Raw genomic sequence first — 20,175 nt, forward strand, 5'->3', positions numbered from 1 at the left:
TAACGGGGACAAAATTGAACATTTTCCAAATTTTTTTGCCTATACTACAAGTTACGAGAAAAACTCGCTCCAGCCCTAGATGACAACCCAATGATAAAACTCAGGGCTGGGTAACTCCAGCTATCTCTGTACACGTTTTATTAGATAAACGTTATGCGACACAGTAAGCTTGATAAAAAACGGCTCATTTAATCCAAATAGTTTAAAGTAATACGTAAAAGACGAACGGATACTTCATTGAAAAACCCAGAGTCCTGAATATCATAAAAGTTTAATGCAGAATAACTACATAATCCAGCTTTGGTAAGTGAATGAATGGCATGCCTGTCAATTAAAAACAACAAAAAAGAAATTTAAAATGCACTGCACAATGGGACGTTCTTTTAAGAGTCCAGGAGGAATGTGTTAATGAGTATTGAATGAAAAACTGGCACAAACTGGGCCCAATGTAATGGCTCTGCTTGCCATAGTAATATAAACAAAAATCCACACTAACCACAGCAGCAAATCCCATGCTTACAATTAAACCTATTTCACAGGTTAGCGAGGATTTTTGGCTAAAGAGCAGCGTACATGCTGTAACTAAGGATTCTGTGCTAACAGGGTTAGCAAAGAATTCATTTTTTTGCTTTTGCTGTTAGCACTGAATGGTGATTGTCAGCGGGGAATTCTGTTGTTAGCAGAGACGTGAAATGCGCCCTGATCAGTTGACGAAAGCCTCACTGCTAAAAATATGGTTTGGGGATCTAGAAGACAAAAAAACCTGAACTGCTAACATGCTGAGCAATGCAAAGATGCGACCCTCCAGCACAAACAGACAGAAGTCATACGGACATATTTTGAGATACAGCCTATATTAATGTACAGTCAAAACTTCAGAAATTCAGATTCAGGCATTTAAAGCTAAACATAATACATGTTTTCACTTTCAAAAAAGTTAACTTGTTAATTTCCGAAGGAGTTCATTTGGGAAACTTGACCAACAAGTTTCTCGATTTTTAAAAAACTGTCCGAGGCCCAAAACTTGGGAACTGAAAATACCTAAAACTCCTTCAGATTTTGTCCGATTCACATATTCTGTACATCATTGGAAAGCTTATTCAATGTCCTTTCCAATGAGCCAAAATCTCACTTTACAAAATTTGGTCCAAGTGACTGGTTTTGTGTTTGAGTATCGCATCTTTAAACCTAACCTCCCCCCCCCAAAAAAAAAGTTACACGCCAAAAAAGAAAAAAAAAAAAAAGGGAATCCATACCCAACAACAATCACAAAATGGACAACTAAAAATCATATTACCTTAGTTACACGTAAAATACAGTAAAATTAATATCTTAATGAAGTTGCCATAAAAATAACAGGATTTGTGAGGCTTAATCTGATGGTTCTCGTAATTCACTTTATACACATACTGGGGCTCAAGAGAAACATTTTTTTAAAAATGTTCCCCTCGCACTGCAAAAACATATCAACCAACATGAAGTCATTAGCATGGTGCTCCTTGCTGATGTGTATAAACGCCCTCTTCAAATAAAATGCAGGGAAAAAATGCCATGCATTCATTGCCTAAAAAACATAAATTCCCAAATCCCAAATTTTTAGACGATTCAATCACGGCTAGTTCCAACAAAAACTCCAGTGTGAACACAGAAATGAAAAGTACATGTATTCTACTCTTAGGGGAAAAGAACTAATCTTTAAAAAAGTTTATCTATGAACATGATAACTACAAACTGCTATGTACACAAGATGGAGACCTCACCACACTAGTGTGAATGCCGACACATTGTTTGTACTTTCACGTGGCTTGCAAACGAAGTCTGCATCAAGTTTTTTAAAAACAAGGGCAACAGTGTCCATTGCAGTATCGGCCACACTGTATCTAAGCAACCGGGTCCGGTATCCTGACTTGTTGGTGTGCTGTAGAAACTATTGTACATCTTGGACTTCTCACTGACCAAAGTCTGCTACCTCAGATCAAGTCAGCAACTAGGGAAGAAATGTAGAAAGAATCCAGCATGACAATCTTTATTGCTATATTCTTTGCACACAACTTTGCACCGTAGCTACCCCTCCCCCTCTCTGGCTTGTAAATTCAGCTGCGCCATTACAGCAGTCAAAATCAAAATCAAGTGACTGTTTTTAACAGTTACGAATTCCCTTGTTACTTTGATATAGCCATGCTTTGACTGGAGGTGATTGATAAGCCAGCTGTACCTACCAGTTACCTCTTTTGTCTGTTGATGGAATTTGACTAGTCACAGTGTTTACACGAATGTGATCTGACTGTTTCTTATTAGCCTGTATACAAATGCATGGCAGGGGAAGTGGAAGAAATTTTGACTGTCTTTGACTTATCAAACAATAGGACGGCTCTGTAGTGAAATTTTGAGGTTACCGCCAGGTGCTTCACATCATTTTTTTCTTTTTTTTGTGCCAACACTGAACGTTCCGTTTCATGCAATGCATTCAAATGACTGAATCAAATAGTCCTTTGTTGTCACAACAAATGCAACACTCTGGGGCAGGACGCGTTCACACCGCATCCATGCATGTCCAGTATGACTACATTGCCACGACGCCTGCCCTACAATATGGCATTTGTTGTAGCAACAACAGACTATTCAATAGGTCTCGTTCAAACGACGCCATTTCCTACAGACCATCCATGTGCATCGGCATTTTGAGCGTCAACTTGCATAACGCGCATCGGCTGCGTCGTATCGAACACTTTTCGAGCAACAAGCGCGCGTGTTTGGAACATTTTCAACACTGCGTAATGCGTGCTTGATTGCGTAAAATACACAGTTACAGTTCTCCTACAGACACGGCTGTCATTCAGTGAGTCCTATACAGATTATGGACTCTATGCACATGTACCCCCTCAACGGTTACAAAGGAAGAGTTGGTGGAGACCACTGGGAGCGACATTCAAACGCATTGCCGAAGACGCCTGATGCTCATGCGAAGATGCTATTGGTTTGTGCACATTCAGAATATTAGTCCTGCATGCCATACATGCATGGACCAGAACATGCACGCAGTGTTCCCACCCACTGGGGCTCTCCAAAGTGACCACAAAGTGCCATTTATTGCTGGCACAATGATTAATGATACACAAGAACTACAGTAAATAATCTTGTTATATTGTGTGCTTGGATACTGTAATTTCATTGGTCTAGGACGGCCACGTGTCTGGTCTATAAAAACGCATGTCACACACTGAGAATGATATCGCACTGCGTTCGTTGCGCGCGCGTGTGAAACCTGCTAGCGCGCCAGCTTCACACAGTGAGATCTGCAACTTCAAACGCTCAGTCTCATGTCCAGCAGGACATCAAAACCTTCAGTTATCAAAGGTTACATCACAGTGATTTAATTTCTCACATGGTAATTTACAACCATATTTTTTTTATTAGTTATTGGCACGATATAACAAAATAATTGTTGACTGCTGTGATGTGGGATATGTCGTTTTTAACCCCTCGGGGTGCATAGCACCTTCGGCTTCGCCTCGGGTGCTATGCGCCCCTCAGGTGTTAAAAGTGTCATATCCCACATCACAGCAGTCAACAACTGTGACATGAATATGAGATGTGAAGGTTTGCATGGTGGAAGGATACTAAGACAAGATAAGTTTGCGGTAGCACCATGTGAATAAATCTCTTTTGTAAGTATGTGTGTTTCTGAAAAGAACCGGAGGGACTCAACGTATTCATGTGAAATGAATACTTAAAACCTTTGGTCACTGTACCACTCCCCCTCCCCCCCCCCCCCCAAAAAAAACCCCAACCGCCCTGCCTGTTACTCCCTATGAGCTCTGTGCGCTACCAAAAGAGGGCGCCCTTTTACCTAGCAACGACGTCCCATGGGCGGGATATTTCGCTGGTTGACGCGCACCGCTCCTTGTGTGTGACCCACGTACACCAGGGGATTTGTTCTATTTACACGCAGTGGCCGCGCTTCGCGGCAAATGAATTGCAGTCAGGCAAGATGGCGTCGGTCGGTCACCCCCAACTGTACTTCCTTTGCCGGTGAGGGGGTACTTGTGAACGGAGCGGATAGCACCTGAAGCAAGCTACCGTAATTTTCGGAATATAAGCCGCGGCTTATACGTTGATTTTGCCCATGAAAATGTTTACTGCGGCTTATACACAGGGCGGCTTATACGCCAAGCCTTGAAGAATAAAAATGAGATTCACATGTGTATTTAATGTACTGGTACAAGAAGAGATGTGTTGCTGAAATGAATTATAAATTAAGAAAGTCATTAATAAACCGAAACCACGTCTCACGTAAAGGTACCGAGCGGTAAAAAGTACGGTGATGAAAGTTGTCTTCGACACTTGCAACCAGCAGTACGTGATACTGGTACAGTGCACGTATCTTATTCCGCGCAAAACGGTTTGCGCGTGAGCGTATTTTAAAAAAATTTATTTATCAGCGCGAAAACTCACCAATTAAACCACCCCATATCAGCGATGACATCGCCTCTGACGGTTTCTAAGGAAGGAAGCTTCATCAAAATGATAAATACTTTTTAAATTATGAAAATATCATTTTGTAAACTAATTTTATCCAAGTTTGAATTTTGGGATGATTTTGCATGAAAATTTAACTTTTTTCTTGATATCTCATCAAAAAAGGGCATATTTCTAAAAGTGTTTTTTTTACGGAATTTTAACTTCTGAAAAGTAGTGAACGAGGGTGTAATCTTCATTGTTTTCTATATGGGAACCGAGCTAATGCCCACTTGAATATCACATTTTTTGCGACATTTCGGCTTGAAAACGCATGTGACACGCGTTGAGCATCAAGAAATGCACACGGGGAAGCTGCTAAACGAGTTCAAAAATGCTGAATCTTGCAGCAAAAACGAAGATTCTGTACTGCTTATGTCTCGTCGAAGTCAAGAAACCTCCGATCTCCATTCACACCACGTTATAAAGGACATGGCAGGCATTGCATGCCCGCACTCGTCATGCTCGTGGGAAGAAATCTGACACCATTCGGCGGCATCACGCGGTCGTCGCCGGCCAGCCGTGCCGGGAGTTCGAGCTCGAAACCCCACCACACACATCGCTTGTGACAGGCACCGCTTTGGAGTCGAGTTTTGGGTGTAATATGCGGGTAAACAGGGATTTGGTTTTGTGCAGTAAATATGAAAACTGGTTCAATTTCAAATTAAATTTTGTGATTATGACTTGGCTATTCCTTCTTCCAATGTATTTTTGTGTCATATATTTTTTAGACATTTTAATGTTGCGTTTTGCATTTTTTAATCTTGCTTTATTTCCTTTTCCATTTTTTTTGCAGCTGTAAATGGAGATGTTTTGATTGTCGTTCCTTCTGATGACGATCTGACGATGCAGACCTTGGAATCTACATTACGAGACATGATGAAGAACTCTGTGAAGAATAAAACTATGGCCAGACTTGAACTAAATTAAAAAAATCCTTTTATTTAATATACTTTAAAGATTTTTAATTATTTTAATAATGGAGACTAGACATGCATTAAACAGAAATGTAACCATTAACAAATGTACTCAGAAGTAGTCAGAAGAAATCAAAAGTAAGTTTACCGACTTAGTCTTAGAATAGAATTACATGGCTTCTGCTGACAACCAAGTACATGTATCATCAAGCCAATGCGAAACTAGAGACTTTAATTGTTTATTTAGACAAAATATCTCCTGATTAAATTGATATTGCAGTATACATGTAGTGAACAAAAATTGCAGTATGGTTATAAGACAAAAATGCTTGGGTCTAGTAACATCGGCTGTTATATTGGATTCGAAATTAGGATTGCAGCAAGGATTTAATTTTTCATTCTAGTGATGTTCGAATAAAAGTGTTTTTTTTTACAAATTATTTTGTTGAAAGAACAAAAAGCAAAACACTAAAACTGGTCGGTGTTTAAAACTGAAATTGAAACTAGGGCTTTCAAAAAGAAAGGGATGGAAAGAGAAAATTCAATGAAATAATTATAATAATTTAAATGAGGAATAGGTCTACTGAATACTATTGCTACTTTTCATAAATAATGGATTATCTTGTAATTTAACAGTCTACCAGGTGCAACAATAAAAAATTTCACGGAACTGCTTAAACACTCGTGAATCTGCCTATGCTTTAGCACGCAGGTAAGTTCCCTATACAATTACACGCAAGCTTCTCATGAAAAGCGTGAAATACGCGAACGAGATCAACTTCTGGTTGAGTGCAAAAAATATTAGCTCAGTTCTCATAAAATGGAAAAATTACAATAATTAATGGACTACTAGGTCAGCCAAGGCAAATTTGCTGGAAAAAAATTTTTTTGGAATGATAAAGCAGAACTTTGAGGTTCGTTTTTACGCGTGGAAAGTTCGTGCGCGTTTTTGCGTAGTGACGTCACAAACGCGTGCGTACAGCGTTCTCCCGCGGGATTTCGGGTGGCCATTATCATAATTTATGTGCGCACGCTCAGACCAAGTTGACACTGGTGTCATATTTCACTGACGTACGTGAGTGCAGCAGCAATATGCAGCATGCTTTCCCCCCAGCGGACCACACCATTTGTGGTAATAAAGGGGTGTTCTTTCTTGGGAACAATAATTACCAATATTTCCGCTGTTTAAAAAAAAAGAAAAAAGACGACTAAAATTTTTATGGCGTTCGAAACATTTTTTTATTACATAATCAGTTGTTCAACGTCACACTATATTTTGTTTTCTTGAAATTTATTCAAGAAACGATGTAAAACTCAAAAGAGGGACTAAATCACCCCTTACAAAATTAATGGAATCGTCTATTAAAATGTCCGCTTCGATCGAAACTTGAATTTTTATCGCAACTACTGGTTAGTAATCGCAACAATTTGATAAGTTTTGAGGTAAAAACGGACCTGTTTATTCTTAGGACAAAACAAATCAGCATCTGTTGCCACAAAGCAAGATTTGTAGCGCTCCAGTCAGACAACACACGGTGGGTTTCATACTCTCTCACGTACTGTGGGAAAATGTTGTCATTCACCGGCGTGCGTGGCGCAGGCTGCCGGGCTATGACGGGGCAGCCAGCAGCAGTTCCCGGTGATATTTTCTCATCAATTCCCATATTTGTTTGTAAAAGTATCGATTGTAAATGATTCGATATAACTTTTGTGGTCCTTTTAATAGCTTCTGTAGTGTAAATGGAACTGGTTCAGAGCATTTTGACTAGAATTTGGAGGCCTTACAAAATTGAAACCGCAGCGGTCGGTGCGGCTTATACGCCGGTGCGGCTTATACGCCGACTTCAAATCTTAATTTGCAGATTTTTGCGTGCTGCGGCTTATACGCCGCGCGGCTTATATTCCGAAAATTACGGTAAGTGCTCTAGTATTTTACTTGTTACAGGTGCTGATGGGTTAATGCATGTGTACTCACCATTCATGGGCATTTCATCAATCTGTGTACTGTAATACTGCTCAATATCCCTCAAGATGCGAATGTCGTCACTCTTGACAAAGTTGATGGCCACACCCTTACGACCATAACGACCCGATCGGCCAATTCTGTAAATCGTGTTGAAATGTTCGAAAAAAATAACAATTTTAGGAAATCCAATGGACAATTACGAATGAAACACTCAATAATGACAAGCACATTGAAATGCACAAGGGCCAATTCACACAGAATAGACCTCATGCGTTAAGGCGGCGTTAGAGGTCAATGGTTTTGTATGACCTGGATTACTGAATTCGGGCGATTCACATTGCAGTGCGCCACCAAGATTTTGCAATGGAGAGTCCATTTTTCAAGCTTACGGTCGACAAAACATGGCCCATTTGAATGAGTGTCAGTAGACAACTTGAGCTAATATGTCATAGATTGGGGCATAGCGTTCTGCCGCCTTACAAAAAACACCGTATTGATAAAAAGCAAACAAAAGGGCAAACCTATACTCGAATCATACGCTTACGAAACTACTGACAGGAACAACGAGCAATTTCAAATATCCCATGCTGCGAATTTGTCGACCATTTCCCACAATGCACTGGGAAAAATGAACTTTCCGTGGCAAACTCTTGGTGGCGCACTGCATTGTGAATCGCCTGAATTCAAATAACAAAGAAGGCCCTCTAGGGCGCTTCTGAGGAATCCTTGGGTGCTTTTGAGGAATCCTTGGGTTTTTCTGAGGAATCCTTGGGTGCTTTTGAGGAATCCTTGGGTGCTTTTGAGGAATCCTTGGGTTTTGCTGAGGATTCCTTGGGTGCTTCTGAGGAATCCTTGGGTGCTTTTGAGGAATCCTTGGGTGCTTTTGAGGAATCCTTCGGTGCTTTTGAGGAATCCTTGGGTGCTTCTGAGGAATCCTTGGATTTTTCTGAGGAATCCTTGGGTGCTTTCGAGGAATCCTTGGGTTTTTCTGAGGAATCCTTGGGTGCTTTTGAGGAATCCTTGGGTGCTTCTGAGGAATCCTTGGATTTTTCTGAGGAATCCTTGGGTGCTTTCGAGGAATCCTTGGGTTTTTCTAAGGAATCCTTGCGTGCTTTTGAGGAATCCTTGGGTGCTTTTGAGGAATCCTTGGGTGCTTTTGAGGAATCCTTGGGTGCTTTTGAGGAATCCTTGGTTGTCTCATTACTAAAAAATAATAGTACTACATCAATATCCATACTGACGGCGTAACATATTATGAGGATATTTCCAGACTCACCGATGGATGTAGAGCTCACGGTTGTTTGGCAGATCATAATTGATGACTAGTGACACCTGTTGCACATCCAGCCCACGGGCCCAGACATCTGTGGTGATCAAGACTCGTCTAGGAGAGACAATATCAATACAGCAATAAATCTTAACTCCAAATTGCATCCCTCAACAGGGAAGATTTTCCTAATCAGTTCCGATTACTCAAAACTCTGAGCAGACACAAATATCGCTTTGTTTCTTAACAGTGGAACAGAAGATCGCCATGGCTTGATGTACCACATTCAAGATGTATTGGCGAGTCTTTGAGGTCAGGCAGTGATGTCTGCGTCTTTAAACACAACTGTAAAACTTGCTTCTCTCCACCCAGGCAGGAATATATGGTGAACGTCATGTAAAATCCAGTCACTATCGACTCATTGTTGCCGTGAACCCAAAACCAGATTGGCATGCCTACTTGAGTTTGAATGGACTCCATAAATAAGTAACCCCGAGGTGGTTACAAAGGGAGAGTTGGGGGAGACCAATGGGAAGGTTTGAATCCAGCCGCTGGCCTCATGTTGTGTCCTTGGGCAAGCCACTTCACCCGCACTTGCCTCTCTCCACCCGGGAGTACAAATGGGTACGGGTATTAACTGGGGAGTATTTGCGATGAACTGGCATCCCATCCAGAGGGAATTGAAATATTGTATGCCGTTTAATGCCAGGGAAACCGGAGACAAACCCCGGCCTGACTGTGCGTCAAGCCCACTGTGTGTCAAGCCCACTGTGTGTCAAGCCACTGTGTGTCAAGCCCACTGTGCGTCAAGCCCACTGTGCGTCAAGCCCACTGTGCGTCAAGCCCACTGTGCGTCAAGCCCACTGTGCGTCAAGCCCACTGTGCGTCAAGCCCACTGTGCGTCAAGCCCACTGTGCGTCAAGCCCACTGTGCGTCAAGCCCACTGTGCGTCAAGCCCACTGTGCGTCAAGCCCACTGTGCGTCAAGCCCACTGTGCGTCAAGCCCACTGTGCGTCAAGCCCACTGTGCGTCAAGCCCACTGTGCGTCAAGCCCACTGGGCGTCAAGCCCACTGGGCGTCAAGCCCACTGGGCGTCAAGCCCACTGGGGCTCACAAACAAGCTCGCAGAGCGTCATCTACTGTTCAAGCACGGAGTCTCTACTTACGTCGCGCCGGACCGGAACTCCTTCATGATTTCATCCCTCTCTTTCTGTGGCATGTCGCCGTGCATGGCGGAGACGGTGAAGTTGGCTTCTCGCATCTTCTCTGTCAGCCAATCAACCTAAGGATTCAGAGGATAGTCGGATTGTTCATTGTTACATCAAAGATCAGGCTGCCTTCAGATGATCTATTTAAGATTCAGATTTTAGATTTAACATTTGAACTATTTTGTTTCTCCATTCTAATGGAAAAACATGGTCTGCCATAAAAAAAAATGACTGATATAAATATACAAACCTATTAAAAACAATGAGGGAATAAGAGGTTAATACATTAAGACTGGAAATTAAAAGTATTTACAGATTAAGAGATTACAAAAGGCAATTAAAACCACCGTCAATGATTGTACACATTCGAAACTATTTCAGGCGAAATAGTTTCACAGGGTATTTCGAACCAGTGCTATTTTTAATTTGAGCAAGGTTTTTCTCACTAAACTAGCAGGTACTTTTTGGGGACATTTTGCTCTTTTAAGAGAGTGATAGTTTGTGTGATACTGTATTTAATATATTCACTACTCACCTTGCGCTTTGTATTGCAGAAGATAACAGCTTGTGTGATGGTGAGTGTGTCGTACAGATCACACAGCGTGTCAAACTTCCATTCCTCTCTCTCCACAGCCACAAAGAATTGCTTGATTCCTTCCAACGTCAACTCATCACTACAGCCAAACAAAACATGCACAACATTGAGCTAGAATCCCATATTAACCATTTGTATTACATTGTATTAAATTGTACTACACTGTATGTTTTCCTTGATGAACCCATAAAAACCACTGAGTGCTGGGGCAGTTTGGGGCGGTGTAGGGAGTATAGTACCCAAGTAAATCCTTGTCATTTGATTGGAGGATTGTAGGTCATGTGGCATTCATTAATCGAACCTTTGCATGGCCTACATCATAACTGTGCATTTTTGGTTCCATTCACCATGCCTTTTCTTCCCATCCCTTTCGATCTACTGCACTGTTTCGATCTATTGCACCTGGCGCTATACGATCTTTGTGCTATTTAGACCATATCACGAGTTATAGCAGTACAAAACTTGCCTTTGAAGTTGATGCAGTTGCCTTGATTATTTTCTTTGCATTGTTTTCAGAACTTACAATATTAATTTTCATTATTGTCAATGATTTGACTTTTAAATATTTGTTAGCCTTGAACAAGCTGAAAAAAAAAGTAGTGGATATAGTAGTAGTAGTAGAAAGTAGTGAGTTTTGTTTGTTCTTAAAGTTTCATCCTCCAATCAAATGACAAAGATCTACGTGGATGTTATATAAAACAAATAATGAATGTTTTGCATTCGTGCAATTGTGAGAATATTTTCATGAGTTAAAAGACGGGATAGTCCATTCAACTTGGCTTCGCCTCGTTGAATGGAACATTCAATCTTTCAACTCATGAAAATATTCTCACCACTGCCTCACCATTGCACTCATAAATATTCATTATTTGTTTCTTAGCACATGTATTACATTGTACTACACTGTATCTTTTCCTTGATGAATCCATAAAAATCATAGCGTGCTGGGGAGGTTTGGGGCGGTGTAAGGAGTATAAGGCAGGGGGATTGTGGGTTTAAAATGATCATCATGTGTGCATTAACTCTCATTCTGGCTCGGTACCCTTACCACAGTTGGGTGGGCGGAGAGACTGCATTGGAAAGATTGATCTACTTGAGAGCAATTGCAGTGTTATGAAAGGAAGTGTAATGTCTGTGATAGAGCCAATTAACCACATCTAACTACTGATTCAAAGAAGTGATTCAAAACTGCTAGTATGAAACTTATGCCAACAAGTGAATTTGGGATGATTCAGAAAGCAAAGGAGGGTAGGGTTCAGCAAAAATATGATTTAACCCTTACTCCCTAGGGTGATTTACCAGGAACCTTCCTCATCCTTGCAAATCCCAACACCATATGGTAAACTGTGCACATAAACAGTTGGACTCTGTTTATTTGTGGTAATCCGGGGAGTCAGGGGTCAGGTTGGCGTAGCGTTACTTTCCTCGCCTTCCACCGCTGTGACCCGGGTTTGAATCCCGCCCGAGCCAATATGTGGATTGGGTTTTCAGTCTCTACCTGATTCCGTGGGTTTTCCTCAGAATATTCCTCTGGGCTTTTCCTCCCACCTCTAAAATGTAATTTCTTCTCATCGTCTTCTCTCTACAAGTTTCTTCAGGCTTTCGAGCTACAGTGCTTAAAAGCACAGCCAGTTCACTAGTGCAATACTCATTCTAACAGATCCCAACAAACCCTGGTGTTGGAGTTTGGCTGGTTGGGGATCCTTAGGGTTAAGGGACTGCTTACCGCTTGACCAGGATACGGATTGGTTCAGTCATGAACTTTGTGGTCATCTCTAAGATTTCATGAGGCAGCGTGGCACTGAAGAGCAGGACTTGAGTGGCAGGAGGGAGGTAACGATAAACGTCATAGATCTGCTCCTTGAAACCTGCCGGCATAAAAGATGACCAGAAAACCAATGGTAGACAGAGGCTGTTAACTGGGGCACTGGTGGAGGTCAAAGGTCTGCTAGACTTGATTCCAGACTGCAATTTAACCCATTATCACCTGTACTCCATTGTATTACACTGTATTTATTCACGAATAAATTCATAAACCATAGAGTGCTTAGGCATTAACTATGACCCCCAAGAGTGATAACTTGGAACCTTCCTCACTCCTGCAAATTCCAACACCATATGGTAAACTCTACACCCAAACTGTTGGACTCTGATTAATGGTGGTATGCCTAGCCCCATGTAAAGAGTAGACAGTTTACTAGTGCAGTACTCACTCCAACAGATTCCAACAATCCCTGGTGTTGGAGTTTGACTGGATGGGGATTGTTAGGGTTAATAGGCAGTTTTGAGCCGTAAAGGGACTAATATTGGCTACATCTCAAATACAATTTTTTTGTTCTGTATGAAATCATGGTCTTGATAATTTCAAAGTTTTGAAGCCCACATTTTTCTGTTTTCTGAAAATAAACCACCAATCTGCACAGTGGCCAATCTACTTTGCTGTAATTGTTGTTTGAAATTGTCCCTCTACAAGACATCTACAATGTCTTATTTTTTTATATTTTTTTCAATTATTTTTTTTACTGTAGATGAATAGTTCTAGATTTGAACACAGAAACAAAACACTTGGAATTTTACAAAAACTATGCCAAAATTGTTTAATCCATCACAAAGATTCATCTGAAATGTGATGACTTGAAATATTGATATTTTTTTTTCCATCTAAAAATGATACACATTGAAAATTTGTATCTTCTTTGGACATCAGGCGTGGGATTTGCAATAACTCTTTATGCTCTGACCTTTATTGAGCATTTCGTCAGCTTCGTCTAGGATCAACATCTTGATGGAGCGAGTTCTCAGGTTCCGTCTTTTAATCATGTCTGGTGCAAAACATGCAAGTTAAGGGAATCACGATTCGTTCTTGTAACTTCCTGACAAAGTCAGAAATAAATTTGACAAATCTTTCACCTGATACTGCTGCTTGATTATATTTTAAGGATTAGATCAACTTAACGCAACTGATAACCCCACATTTAAGGTAGGTATATGTACATGTAGGATCAATTGGTTTCTGTGCATTTTTCTTTTTGTTTGAAGCAACAAAATTGCTCGAAATGAGGAGCACACATGCTATACTGGTGTACTTTGTAAATTACACAATATACAGTGGAACGTTGCTATACTGAACACCGTTACACCAAACATTTGGCTATATCGAACATCGTCCTTGGCTCCCGATTTTTGTGTACAAAATGTACCGAACATTGTTGTTGGAAATCGTCAACAAAAGAGTGACAAGTGGCTATTATTTCCCCAAGGAATAGAAGGAAAAAGCCACCCATTGCTGTAGGTTTTAACCTAACAAACTGTGTAATTACATAATTCAATAGTTGGCACGTGTTCAAAGTCATCTTTCAGTAAACTACCAGGCATGCAGGGTGAAGTTCTGAAGTGCGCTATTTGTTGAAAGTGAGTACCGGAGCACCAGCAGCTTAAAATCGCTATAACGAACAATGTCTGTGGATCCTGCGATGTTCATTAGCGGCGTTTCACTGTAATGGCTTTCAAAAAGTGGCAATTGTTAAGGGTTAAATAGATTTCCCTAACATTGTATGTGTTTTGCTGGTCTTAGAGGGCCACCCCAGTGTCCTGTTAGTACCTATCTCACTGACTGACCGACTGTCATTTTTTAGTCGGCAGTATTATTGTATTTAGGATTACACCGTAACAAAAGAATAGGCTAAATCTGGCCCACTGTGTAATAATAATAATAATAATTTACACATTTATATTGCGCAAATTCCATTTGAATATGATCAAATGCGCATCACAATTATTATGCCTGTTCAACAGGAATGAGACCATTTTTCTGCAGCAGCTCGAGATCAGCGCAATTTGCTCTCTACCTTCACAGGTATACATTTATACTCCTGGGTGGAGAGAGGCAATTGTGGTAAAGTGCCTTGCCAAGCGCACAAGCACCATGTTCCCTGACAGGATTCGAACCCATGTAATACAGCACATGAGTCAAACACCGTAACCACTAGAACACAGCGCCCCATTATTGACTGTGTAAACCAGATGCATGAAAAGCCTTTTCTGTTGAATAGCCATTCTGAATCAATGCACTCTAAAAAAGTGCGCTCTGAGACCAAGTTTACTAGGCTTGTCTAGTCTTGTTTTCAGTTTGTCCTCTCCTAACAGACATCTCTACAACAGAAGTATGTTTAAATATGCCACATGGAGGGGCAAGCTGCTACAATTAGAAACTCTTCGCCAATGACGGTATTATTTGTTGCAAAGGATACCAAAGACTCTGCCAGGCGTTCCCGACACGACGTGTTGGCCAAAGTCCAGCTTACGGATGTCTTCGCCGATACTCGTCCCTCCGATGCAGGAGTGGCATAAGACGCTCATGTAGTCACCGAGAGCCAGAATAACCTGGCAAATTCAACACAGCCACCCCAGCATTAAAACTCAATTGAGTGACTGTTTGTAACAGTTAAATGCTCCCTGCCACCAAAAAGCAGGTATTGACTGGCTGTGATTGTTATGAAACCTGATATAGCTTTGCTTTGACTTCAGGTGATTGATAAGCATGCTGTGAGTCCAAGTTACTTGCTTTTGTCTGTTGATGGAATGTGACTAGTCACAGTGCCTACGAGAAATAAGATCCGACTGTTGGTGACCAGCCTGTGTATAAGCTATGGGAGGGAAGTGGATTGAATTTCTGACTGTCTGTGACTGCTCAAACAGTAGGAGGGTTTGAATCATAGTGGTATTGTAAAGCAGCCATCAAAATTACGCAGGTACAAAATTGGTCAATAATGTTACAAGCACGATATGACTGATGTTGACTCTGAATACAATGTGGATGAAAGCGGAGGTGACAAACAGAATAACTTTGTCTCTTACCTTCTGAATCTGTACGGCCAGTTCACGGGTTGGCGACAGAATGAGCGCTTGTGTTTCTCGAATCTGAGCACAATGTACAACAAAAGTGAAGGTAACTGGTTTGAAATCAACACTAGTCTTAACTGGTTTCCTAAGCTCCAACTTTAATATGAGAGACAAACGAGTCAAGATATGCCTGAACAAGGAAAGTACATGTAGGTGTGGGAGGGAAAAAAATGCACAGACATCCCTGAGGAAAACCCAGGCAATCAAGAAGGGACCGACTGAACCTATCCACATTGCACAATGGTAGGATTGAACCTTGGTCACAGAGACTAGAAGACAAGGAAAGCATGACAGGGCCAGCCTGACTTCAGTCAGCTCTGTGGTCCCCTGTGTTTTGGCCATAAGATGGTCCGATCGAAACAAAGGGGCTTAGATACAGCAGCAGAAGATACTTAGCCCAAAGCCTCAAAGGAAAGTTGAGGTTTTGAATGATGGAGTAACAGTATGGGGCTTAGGATGTGTAAAGACCATGTAATTACATTAACCCAAACTCCCTCGGCATTTTTGCTAGGATGCAACCTCAATCCTGCAAAATCCTCCAACTGCCCCCATGTAAAAATTGCAAACAGCCTTAATCCTCCCAAATCCTCCGTTATTTCTTGAATGTGGTCCTTGAAGGGGTGACGACTGCCACTCCTGTAAAATCCTCCAGCAAACACTGTCAATATGTTGAGGCAGAGCCAGTGACATCCTGGAGCAGTGCGGAGGATTTCAAGTATAATCTAGGCCTAAATGTATGCACGGCTGAGCATAAACAACACAAGGTCCGGCCTATGACTTTGACACATTTTTGCCATATAGCCTGAATCCTGCAAAAATCCTCCATTTTGCAAAGAGGATTCTGGAGGATTTGGGAAGGTTAGGGTAGGGTTTTTATAAATGTCCCACTCGATAAGCCTCCAGGAAATTCACTTTCAAATATAACACAAAAAAATATTTTGTCTACATGGTTTTGTGAAATTGAAGGCCACTAACAACCAATGAAAACCAATGTGATATGTTATGTATAATATAAGGAAACGGACAAACCTGGGTGTCTAAGCATTGAAGGACTGAAATGGAGAATGTTGCCGTCTTTCCTGTACCAGACTGGGCTCTGTTTGTCAAAAACAAAATGCAGCAGCAATGGCACCATTAATATTTGTTTCTACAAATTAAATAAAATATCATCGATAGTAAGTCAGTTCGGTATGTCAACTGCGCATGTGCACAGTGATATGGGTCATGGGTCATTCTGGATAAGCGAGCGCTCATGGAAGGCACATGAACGCGCTAGGAGATGGTCCCAAGATACTTGGGCATTAATTAAAAGCAAAATTGGCGTTTAGGTAACATCGCCTAACATCATGTCAGCGATTTTATCCCGAATGACCCTTTGAACTGGACCACTTCATCGCGAGATACAGAACCGGCTTATTACCTACATCACTAGCAGTCTGTGTAATCGGCCAACCCTAACCCTGCTAAATGCCACAGAATGCACCAGTAGTAAAAAGTTGTTGCAAGTTGTTGCATTTAGCAGTGTCCTGATCTGCATGCATTCCATGCCTGCATTCCGTTGCATTTGGCAGGGTAGATACTTGGTACCAAGGCTGGCACTGCATTCTGTTGCATTTGGCAGGGTGCCTAGTGTTTGAGGGCACTGTGACGATGTTGTTTTAAACAGATGAGAATCCAAGGTTATTGACGTAAATTAACATATTGCTACAGCATGAAAACACATTCTTGCAATCCTTATTGCTCTGATTGAAGTCAAGATACATACATCTTTAACTGCTTCTTCCCTCATGGACTCTCTGTCAGCATACAAAACAGTACTAGTGATAACTCAATCTTGTGCCAATCAGCCAGTGTTCCAAAGTGTTGCGGAGCCAGTGTTCGAAATGTTCCCCAGGTCGTGATAGTGCATAGTGCAAAGACATATAAGCTGTTCAAGTATCAGTGCTACTTACTGTGCGATGACATCTCGCCCACTCACTATCGGCTTGATGGCTCTTTGTTGAATGGCCGAGGGCTTCTCAAAACCTGTGAAATATTCAGGATCAAAAGATCACCAAATTCAAGACACATTCACTCAATCATTTGCACTTCTCCCCCCCCCCCCCCGGAACGTTTAGTAATGACTTTTGCAAGGGTAGGCCTAAGTCTCAAACTTAAAAGTATGATGAAGGTTTTGAGAAAACAGTAGAAGAGATGGGGTCCGCTCAAAAGTCCGACACCTCATAGGTCAGATGCCTCATAAGCCCGAAATTTCGGACTTATGAGGCGTCGGACTATGAGGCGTCGGACTTATGAGGCATCGGACTAAAGAGGAAGAAAATTTCTTTATTCCAACTCATAGGTCCGACGCCGCGTAAGTCTGATGCCTCATAACTCCGACACCTCATAAGTCCAAAACAGCATTTGTCCATTGTCGGACTTATGAGGCGTTTGACTTATGAGGCATCGGACCTATGAGGCTGAATTTATGCCTCATAAGTCCGACGCCTCCAAAATTTTGGACTTACGGGGCATCGGACCTATGAGGCGTCGGACTTATGATACAGCCCTGAATATACAGAGTGAGTAAAAAAAGTCCCTTTTGATATGTCCTTGCCTCCCACAAAAATGGGAAAAGGTTACCAGTTTTTTCTCTTCGGCCAACATTCCTTCTGGGTATTGACCACAGGCAGTAAAAGTTTCACTGATATTCAGCCATGCATGAAAAGGTTACAGGCGTTCATTGTGACTACCCAAAAACACTACCACACAATGTTTATATCAACACTATGGCTACAATGGGCCTTTGGACAATTCTGCAACCTTAGATAGGCCTAGGTTCTTTTGATAGATTCCCATATCAGGCCATCACTTGTCACCCTGTGCATAAACCGTATGAGACTGGTCTGAAAATGTCTAAGTGTTTTCTCAGTAAATACTTCAATATTTTCCCTGCAAAATTTTACTTTTAAGGACATATTATCACTTTCTGATGGCTGATAGGTCACTGAAGGGAACAATTAGTGATGGCCAGATATGGCAATCTTTTTGTTCTGTTTCAAGTCAATCAAAGCTTCGTGAACGACTGCTGAATGGTGTGAGGTACTGGTATGTACATGGAATCTTGGGTGGGAAATAGAGGTAAAAACGGAGAATTTTTGGGAGGCCATTCTGGAAGGGTCTCTTAAGCGGTCATACTAATAAGCGTCAACACAGCGTCAACACACACAGAAGCATCAACACAGCGTCAACACCTCCAAAACGCATTTAAATTGACAAAACCAGTGTTCAAACCGTACAGTATGAGCAGAAATAAAATTTTGGCTCAAAATCAATAGGATGTCTAATTTTTGTGAAATTTCATGTTGAAATTTTGATACGCAAACGTGTGCAAATGAATGAATCTGGAAATTTCATGAAAAATACTTAAATAGACATCTGAAAAACTGGGAGAACTTTCTGATTAGCCTATGAAGAGGGTGAGTATGCTTCTAAAGCAAAAAACCCCTACAAACTAAGCCTAAATGTGAAAATCAAAATTTGGCAAAGTGCGACACGTTTTTGTACATGTGTGGCCTATGTTTACGGAGGTAGTCCAGTAAATTGGCCACATTTATGGGGCTATAGTATAACGAGGTAAAACGTAACAAAAAATTTGGTCAAAATTTTGGGTGGTCTTATGTAGAGAATTCTCATCCTGGACGTCAGTCGTAGTCGTCCAACCTGGGCTAAATTCTAGGAGTACAAAAAATTATCACGGATTGAATGCAGCATGCAATATGCATCGTCACCGACTATTTCTTTGCTCAACCGTTTGCGAGTAAAAATTTACCGTAAGCATATATGCCCTTGACGAGATCCTCTCGGAGGTTCATAGCATCGAATGTTGGTGTTACATCGACACTCTCGCTTGTTTCAAAGTGCATAGTGGTCGCCTCTTGGGACAGAACTCTCCTTGTGGACGCCATGCTGCAGCCGGTGTGATGAACATGTAATACAACCTCGTTCTCGGGTTACTTTCACATTAAAGCGCGCTAGCAACTAGTGTTAGCGTACCGTACCGGTGCACGCTATGGGGTCGAAGTTGAAGTTGCGTACTTTGCGTATGTGGAGCACGCCCTCTGTTTGTATTTTGGAGGATGCAAATCCCAATGGAGAAAAATGTGTGTGGAATGAAGAGATATTGGGAGGAGGGGGGGGGGGGGACTCAAGAATCGCTTACGCTAATCTTTCGAGACCCCATGTAGATATTCTTGTACAGCAATAACTGTTTTTTATTTTATCTTGTTTTTTATTTTGTTTTCTTGTTTTTTTTTTATTTTATCTAATCTTTCGAGACCCCATGTAGATATTCTTGTACAGCAATAACTGTTTTTTTATTTTATCTTGTTTAGGTAATAATCTTGCGTGAAAACAGGATAACAAGGAGTAGGGAGATTATAGGAAAGGAAAATTCATGCCGGGGCAAGGGCGTCAATCGCTTTTCAAAAGTGGGTGGGGGGGGGTACCTGGATGAGCACTAATGGGAGCGCGAAGCGCAAAACCCTATCCACATGGGGTTCGGGGCCCGCTTAAGGGTCCGGACAATGTTGGATTCTAGACGCTCTTTGGTGCGATCTGAGGAAATTTCTGACCATAACCATTTTTTCATCAAAAGATCATCTTTTAAATATAATTTTCGAGTTTGGAGTCATTGAATCAGCTATTCTGAGCATTATACATGTAGTAGGCTAAGATTTTTATTCGGGGACGAAAAGTGGGGGGGGGGGGGGACAAACGATATGATACCCTCCCTACTTTAAAAAGGAGGGGGGGGGCGTCCC

General features: G+C 41.5%; 1 protein-coding gene and 1 long non-coding RNA gene across 2 annotated transcripts; one reads left to right on the forward strand and one right to left on the reverse strand.

The window, feature by feature from the left end:
* Positions 1-168: 168 nt before the first annotated feature.
* LOC119742645 (eukaryotic initiation factor 4A-III) lies at positions 169-19,373 on the reverse strand. The gene is made up of 12 exons (XM_038218782.1): positions 19,185-19,373; positions 17,326-17,398; positions 16,403-16,469; positions 15,329-15,391; positions 14,722-14,854; positions 13,213-13,293; positions 12,198-12,339; positions 10,412-10,550; positions 9,835-9,950; positions 8,678-8,785; positions 7,411-7,538; positions 169-1,987 (listed from the first exon to the last, which is right to left on the reverse strand). Exons 1-12 carry the CDS (start codon positions 19,318-19,320, stop codon positions 1,971-1,973), a joined length of 1,203 nt encoding a protein of 400 aa, XP_038074710.1. The 5' UTR covers positions 19,321-19,373; the 3' UTR covers positions 169-1,970.
* LOC119742647 lies at positions 4,776-6,631 on the forward strand. The gene is made up of 2 exons (XR_005272890.1): positions 4,776-5,128; positions 5,315-6,631. It is a non-coding gene; the product is annotated as an uncharacterized LOC119742647 (long non-coding RNA).
* Positions 19,374-20,175: the final 802 nt, after the last annotated feature.

The sequence above is a fragment of the Patiria miniata genome, unplaced genomic scaffold (assembly GCF_015706575.1).
Source record: "Patiria miniata isolate m_02_andy unplaced genomic scaffold, ASM1570657v1 HiC_scaffold_6, whole genome shotgun sequence".
In the NCBI taxonomy this organism is placed as follows: domain Eukaryota; kingdom Metazoa; phylum Echinodermata; class Asteroidea; order Valvatida; family Asterinidae; genus Patiria; species Patiria miniata.